Consider the following 8,161-nt stretch of genomic DNA (forward strand, 5'->3'; position numbering starts at 1 on the left):
CACACACACACACACACACACACACACACACACACACACACAGCCCTTAAGCATCAAACAGCCGGCTGCAGAAAGAAAACGTGCAGTGAGCCTAGTATAAGGATTTGCAGATGTGCTTTTTGTGAATGCATGTGCCTGTTAAGTTCGGATAAGATGAGATTGGAACACCATGAATGTAATGTCAGTCCGTGCGTAACTGTGCGAGTCTGCACTCCTGTATTCCCCATAGCAGCAGAGAGCACAGAAGATGAGTAGATCATGCAGAGAAGAAGAAGGCGTTGCTCCATCTGATCTATATCACACTCACTAATGCACAACTCGGGTGTAGTAATCTGTCAACATTACACCATGGCATAACACGGCATACTATATGTGTGTGTGTGTGTGTGTGTGTGTGTGTGTAATACACACTATTTCCATCCTACATAAATCTCCGCCCCATTGCTGCCTTTTTCTGCCTCACTCTCAGCCCGCTTCATTGTGTTGGTGCACCATTTAGTGTTCATACTGCTGCAGCCCTGTTTCACTCATCACCCTTATTCAGAAGCAGTGTGTGGTCACTATTGATAATCCTTTCAATAGAGATAATTCAACCTTCCTGTGTACACCATGCACATGTGGCCTATCCTTTTGTGCATTTGGCCCCCCGTATGTGATTCCCATTGTACAGCTGTTGAACCGCTGCATACTCTCCACAGCATGACCAAACTTCCGACGCATGCACGAAGATCCGATACCAAGCCGCCGGGAATTTTGTGCATCAGTTCAATTCAGTTTTGAGTGAGTCGATTTAGATATACAGTATGTGGTATGTCTCTGGAAAATAGATTTGAGATTATGTTTTCATGTAAAGACACTGCCTCATATCCCCATCACTCTGTGACTGCCCATGCAACATGTTTGAGCATTGCTTTTATGTTCCAAGAGGAAAGTTATATTCGGATTGAATAATCTGGAAAGAGATGGAGTGATGGATTAGTGCACAGTAAAAGACATTGAGTTCATTGCCTGGTGAAGGATCATAGCTCCAGATGTTCTGATACCTAGACTTGCGTATCGGGCCGATACTGAATACCTTTCAGATACCATTGTGGTACAAACGCCTCGCCTTTTTAGATGGTGGGATTTGTATTGTGTAAAATATTGCCAAAATGCAGATATTTTCATAGCTCTGGCTAACGTTACACTTTTCCCCGAGCACCTGACTGATTAGCGTTGTGCGACTCTCTACAGAGGTGAGAAAGAAGCAGATTCATCATCAATTTCTGACTGATGATGGAAGAAGCTCAAAAGTGAGCCATCTCGCTTCTTTGTCATCTCTGTTGAGAGTTAACATGTGCAGTACCGTACATACGATCACGCCCATCTCCTTTGACTATATCTGTGTTATTTTCTTTTTACAGCCCTGCAATAGCTCCTTATTACCCTTTTTCCAATTCTGTTTATGGTGTGATTTTGATAAATAATCCCCATAAAGGAATTCCTTTTCATTCCACTTTTATCAGAACGAGTGATCGATGACATTGACACACTGTGAAGCCTCGTGTCGTTAAAACAAGGTGTCCACATTGCGTAACTCATGTTACTTCCTCAAAAAAATGAATCTTTCAATGAAAATTGCAAACACTTTCTGAAGCTGGCAACTTGTCTTCACAGTGCATCTTTTTGACGTCCGCCTCCTATCTCCCTCTGCTTGCATGCTGCTGCTCCACGGCCCAAAACTGTGGGTCTTCCTACAGCAAGTCTGCCATCTTGCTGCCATTCAAAGCTTGGCTCAGCGGGCATGTTAAAGCCTTTCGCTTCATCCTAACGCCGGCATCGCCATGTCAGGCCCTGCCTCCGCAGTGTCAGTCACACGCCACCTGATTAGTTTTGTAAGTTCTGGACCTGCTATTGAACAGACATTTTTATTGTGTTGTACTTTGTGGTGCAGGTGTGTTGTACTTAACATATTATTATATATTTCCATCGAGCATCATAGATATGTGATACAGTATATCCAGAGAGTAGTGGGTGTATGAGGTAACATATGTGAAGCTCCACATAGATTTATAATGCTTTGAAAAACATGAACCTGCAATTTGATGCTTTAACTACACTCTGTGGAAGGATATGATCCTTTTTACCGCGGCCTCCTCAAACATCTGTGCCATTAATCTGTTTTTAGAAGAAACTAATTTATGTTGTGTTTGCTCTCTGCTACAGAAAACAGCTTAGCTTGCATTTGGTAAAAATGTGGTACATGTCTGTACTGTTATCTACATAAGTGGTAGTGCATCTGCTGATGAAGTTCGTTAAATAGAACATAAAGTAGAGTTGATTGATACTTTGAGTTGTAGTTAATAGGTGGGATGTGTATTCAACCGATTTTCCTCATTTCTCATGTTTTCTCAGTCTGTTGTGCAGTGAGAGCAACAGGTTGCGTCATTTCTTCTCCCTTCAGCATTTACCTCCGCTGGTGTCTCATGTGTGTGTCATCCTCGTAAGCTAAGAAGTGAATGTGATGTTTTTGGCCATTCCTTTCACTAAATCTAGCCACTTACCTACAGTATGTCAAATGTTTTTTTTAATTACTACCTAGATTGATTTTTCCTTTCTGACATTTTTTCGCCCGGCAGTCAGAATTTCATATTTGCACACATGCCTAAACAATTCATATTAGTGCAGTAAAGTGTCATGTGTCAATATAAACAACCTCTACAACAGCTGTTTTTTATTTATCTTCTCTTCTTCTATTCTCTTCTCCCTTTCTCAGGCAAAACAGCTGAGGAGCAAAGAGAAGGAACTAGCCAGCATATCCAGCTTCTATAAAGAGCAGCTGGAAATACTGGAGAAAAAGGTAAGAATATCTCATAAACACGTATATTATTAAAAGGAAATACCCAGAACTCATCGGAAAGGCTTTTTCTTGTGTGTCCATTAGTTGCATTGCATTCATTGCCTTCCTAGGCGTTTGATCAAATCATTCTTTTTCTTGTCGGGGGGGGGGGGGGTTCAGAGAGCATGATGCGAGCCCTTTTAGCCCTCATGTTGACATGCTTAACAGGAGACCTCCCAAACCAGATACAAACATCCTGTAGGCTCTCACTGAAAAGAAGTCTTCACACATCGGGAATATCACAACTCGTCTTGACGTGACGTATTGCTCACTCTCCTTGGGGAGTGAAATCTTGTTGAGAAACAAGACACTCTTGGAAATGTGGAGCCCACATACCAATGTCGAAATGTAAATGAATTGAAAGTTTCAGCAGGCAGATGTGAGTCACGACTCAGTGTTGTGAGCACACAGCGTTGTCTAATCAAATGTACTGTGCTTTTCTCATCACTGTGTCCTTTAGCCAGGAACCGTTGGGTGCTTTTAAGAAATTATGACCTGTGTTCCTTCCATTTAAGCGCTAATGTGTGGTTGATATTTTTGCGCCCTGTAAAAAGCCACAAGCACAGCGGTTTGATAAATGTGGCTTGACTTTGAGAGAAGCGAGGTTGATATTGGTGTGTGATTTTTAGGACAGGAAAAAGTGCATTATGCTTTTAGGAGTGGACGGAAAGGACAAGAGGCGGGAGAGGGAAATTACAGATTGAAGTGCAAGTGAAGTAAAGAAAGGAAGGAAACTCTCAGACTAATACAAATGACCAAAGAAAGTAAGATGCAATGGATGTTATTGAGGATACATAATAACTGAAAACTGCATATGCAGGAAGGCAAAAAGGAGGAAATGTACACACGTACACTCTCCTTCCTCCCTCATCCTTTAATCCCCATCCTGTGTCTCTCTCCCTCCAGTATTCAGTAGACACTCTTTGTGACTTGACCCCCCCCCCCTCCATCCCTCTCCCCGTCTCCCTCCATCCGGCGGGGCCCCATCAGGCAGACGGGGGGACCTTATCTAGTCCCTGGCACTCGCCTCCTTTAGGCCTCTGAGAAAACCTTTTACATAGCCGAGTTAAATGGAAGGGCCCCTGCACACCGTGCAGCGAGCAGCGCGCGCTGCAACGCTTGACGGAAGAGACTGATTGGCAGACGAGTGGAGGATGCTCTATCTCTCTCTGCTGCAGTCGCCTTTTTCTATCGCCTTTTTTTTTTTTTTTCTTCTCCACCCCTCACTTGCTCGCAGCTGACCTGCATGCGGATGAGGGAGTGAGAAAGAGAGGGACTGAGAGCGATAGATAAAGAGGCTATATGGACTGTGCATTAAACAGTCTATCCTGAGCCGGCGTCCATCTCCCTCCTTCTCTTCCTTCATTTTCCAATCTCGCACTCCATTCATCCAGGCCTCCTTTCATGCCCCCTTTTTTCCTTTACCCCAGCCTATTTTTCCTTTCCTTTCACTCCCTCATACCTGTGGCAAATACTAGTTTGGGCTGAAATAAATGGCCACTTAAACGTTGCATTGTGTTTCGCATTTATGTATATGACCTGCGTCAGTCACAATTTGAAGCAGTAATCTGTCTCACTTTTCACATACATTATGATCCAAGCATGTGAAAGACGGCTCTGTGTTCCAATATTGCGTGCCAAAAGATTTAACGGTGTTGAACGCCGTTGTCTGCATTTGAATATCAGTCTGTGCTTTTATTCTCGGAGAATCTCGCAGGTCGGCGCTCGTTCCTACCGGTGTTGTTTTGGCACATAAAAGCACACGTGCACAAGCAGACACTCATCCGCATGCAATTGCGTTGATGTGTTGATGATCTGAGGCAGAGATTTAAGTCAAAGGCAAGAGCAGCGAGATTAGAAGGAGAATCCTCTGGTAATTGCTGTGTGATCTTCCCCTGAATCAACATTTTACTTGGACTTAGCAGCAGCCTCTTCTGACAGGCTAATAGATAGAGAGAGAGTGTGTGTGTGTGTGTGTGTGTTTGTGTTTGTGTGTGTGGTTGATTACCTGTATGAAAACACACACAAATTCGCTCCGGTGTCCAGTTTGCTTAAGGGCTGAATGACGATAACAGACTGTTGTGTTTGTCCAAAGGCTGTGCACGTTGTTAGAATCCACTACTGACGTGTGTGACTAAATGCGTGTGTGTGTGTTTATTGTGACAGGTTTGTGTGTATGCTGTCACTTCAGAAGTAATTGTGATCGAGAGGCCAATCCACAGCACAACTTTGCATTTCCCCTCTTCCACACATATGCAGTTTCACACACTAAAAGACATCCCGAGTCTCAAACATCCCCCCGCCCCTCCCCCCAAACATACCAGTGCATCCTCAACTTCTCCTCACTCCCAATCCTTTCCACCCTATTTATTTGTGGATGCCTCCCTAATCTCTTCCCAGTGTACAGGTGGAGTATATCCGTCTCCCTGTGGCAACGTACTCTGTAAACAAGTCTCAGTTTAAAATTCACCTCTTTTTAATCCCAGTCCCCCTAGTCGACTGCTGCCTCCCAAAGAAAAAAGGAAGAAATTAATCCGCCTTCGTCCAAGCGCGGAGCGTAAAAACCACCCCTCCCTCAAAATCCTGACATCAGCCCATCTCAATCCACACCTGCTGGAAGAGTGTGCATACAAGGATCATCTGAACACGAGCATTCATATACAAACACAGATTTAGTCACACACCTGCATCTATGCAAGCTTACACACACCCGCAGCATGCATGCACCCGCACTAATCCCCGCCATGAGTCTTTTCCAACACCCCCAAAAACCTTGCTTCCCCCCCCATTGAGGGTTATCACCCCTCCCTTTCTGTCTCTCCACATCGGGCTTTTGTCCCCATGGGTGCAAAATGACTGGGAAGAGCTCAGAGCATGTGTGCCAGTGATAGTGCTGCCACTTCTCCGGCGTCATGAGAGCTGAGCTGGGGCTCTTGCTCTGGGTCTGTTCTGTCAACAGACACAACAACACCCCCCAACATTTCCACTGGGTAAGCTGTCGTCCAAACACTACATTTACAACTCATGGCTCCTCAATTTACCCATATTACTCTGTTATAATGCCAAGATCAGAGACAATGTAGTTGTATCACTAACTTCTGCTACAACATCCCTCCCATAACGATCCAACTGACCACGGATAAAAGAATAGAGTTGTTTGACGGTAAGTGTGCGTTTGTATGTTTGTTTGAGAGGAGACACGATTGGTTGTCATTTAGAAGAGATTCCTGAGAATCTCTCCAGAACACATGATTTACAAGCTTGCTTTCTAATGTTGGACTCATGGCACAGACAATATTTAACGATATGTGGCCATGTTTTACCAAACCAGGTGATGAGGGGAACATTTGATATTTGCAAGGCACTGATTTCAAGCAGTCGTGGCAATTTTCCCAGTTAAATATTTAGTTACCAATGCATTGGATTACATTAAAGGAATTCTATGATTTTATAGTTTATTATGGATGAGAGCTGCGTAAACATAGAGGATGGAGTAGCGCATCCGTTACCTAAGATATGAGCATATATATAAATCAATGAATGTGTATTTTCAGATTCTGTTTTAGGCATTTTTTTTATACTGAAGCTGCGATTCGTGCTGTTAAAACCAGATGTTATTTAGAATTAGTTTGGTTGTCGTTGTTTTTTAAAGATTTTTACACTTTCAATCACCCAATTCTTCGTTTACTACATTCCCTCCTCTAGCTAATGCTCTCTTGGCCTTGGAAGAAGATTCCTCATTGGCTTCCCACCATGCTAACGTTGCTAAATGTTTATCCTCTAGTGGGAGGCACTACATTAGCTACTGCCTGATCCCACCAAACGCACAACATAGAGCCGTGGTCTCATCAGGGAGAAGTTCACTTTACCTTTAAACCATCTTCTTGCTGGTGCCCTACTCTCTGTGTCCTGCATAATCTCAGGCACTCATGGGTTTAAGCCCCTGTGGAGACTTTGCTCCAACACTGGATGTCCCACAAGGCAAACAGACTTTCAAGTTTCAGCTCAGCTTTCCTCTGTTGAGTGTACCCACTGAGCCCTCGACCTGAGGCTAAAGGCTAAGACGCTAAAATGTAGCTAACTTCTTACTCCAAACTCCCAGGGAGTCCGTCCTGTATTAGCTCTTCTTCAGCACCTACTCTCTCTTTAATGTCTATAAATCCACGACTTGATTTTTGCCTAATGCTGAGTAGATTAATAAACCAGCGGCGCAGGGGTTCTGAGGTCTGGAAGTGTCTTTTATTCCAAAGGTACACGATGATTGGATGAAGTGTGCTTCATCTCTTCGGAGCTGCAGTCAAGGTGTGGTATTTAAACCTAGACCACATTTCTGCAATTGGGAGACTTAACAGCAAGAGGAGTGAAATCCTGAGTCCTGTCCTGGAAAATCCACTATAACACAGCTGGCAGGGATAAAAATCTTATACCTAGCGATGTATGGAATTGTGAATTATCACGACAACCAAAACAGGACGCAAATTCAGAAGACATAAGAAATTTAAACTGTAGTTGGACACATTTATTTATTTATTTTCTAATCTACTGGTTTCAGATGGCTGAATTTATTTTCAGTCATTCTAATAGGTGCTAAAATGTCTGTTTCTGAACCAGTCAGAACATTTTAGGCAGCAGTAAGAATGGCGATGTCATCTTCCTTCACCAAAGCCACAAACATGGCAAAGTATGTATGAGTTTTTCTAAGTCCTCTCACAGAAGCAACTCTTCATTTTGCCGTATTTCTTCAGTCGACTGCAGCGGTTTCTGGGATGACTGTAATTGAACTGAACTGGGCGGATACTGCAGCGCTGATTGGGTCTCCTCCTTCATACCAGACTCATGACTTATACTTCACTGTCTTCTCTTTAAAGAAGAGGAAAGAAAAGGATCGAGGCGCAGATTATTACATTGTAGTGCATCGTAGCAGATAGGATTAAGGAAAAAGACGGCTACGACATTACTTGAGTCTTTTCCAACACCAGACAGCAGAAGCATGTCTGCGGATCAGCGTGAAATAATGAGATATGAAAATGACTCGGGGGCACTGGAGGAGTATAGGGGCCAGGGATTGTGGAGGAGGGTTTGTGTTTGATCCCATCTCTTTCCCTGCTCAGTCACTTCAATTGTCTTCCTCTCCTATCACCTCATCTGTTGGGAATATAGGGAATAATTAAGTAAAAGCGTGAGCGCTGTGGTTATTGGTTTAAAATGGTGATTACTGCGCAGTGAGTGTGTATATGAGAGAGAGAGAGAGAGAGAGAGAGAGAGAGAGAGAGAGAGAGAGAG

At 43.6% G+C, this 8,161-nt stretch overlaps 1 protein-coding gene across 1 annotated transcript in view; it reads left to right on the forward strand.

Moving 5' to 3' along the window:
- Nucleotides 1-8,161, forward strand: part of chchd6b (coiled-coil-helix-coiled-coil-helix domain containing 6b) — a 31,347-nt gene that overhangs the window by 19,385 nt on the left and 3,801 nt on the right. The window contains exon 5 of the mRNA XM_031871827.1: nucleotides 2,756-2,839. Coding sequence (XP_031727687.1) covers nucleotides 2,756-2,839 — 84 coding nt within the window. The remainder of the gene's footprint in view (nucleotides 1-2,755; nucleotides 2,840-8,161) is intronic.

Source organism: Anarrhichthys ocellatus, unplaced genomic scaffold, assembly GCF_004355925.1.
Source record: "Anarrhichthys ocellatus isolate YVR2014 unplaced genomic scaffold, GSC_Weel_1.0 scaffold1, whole genome shotgun sequence".
Lineage (NCBI taxonomy): Eukaryota > Metazoa > Chordata > Actinopteri > Perciformes > Anarhichadidae > Anarrhichthys > Anarrhichthys ocellatus.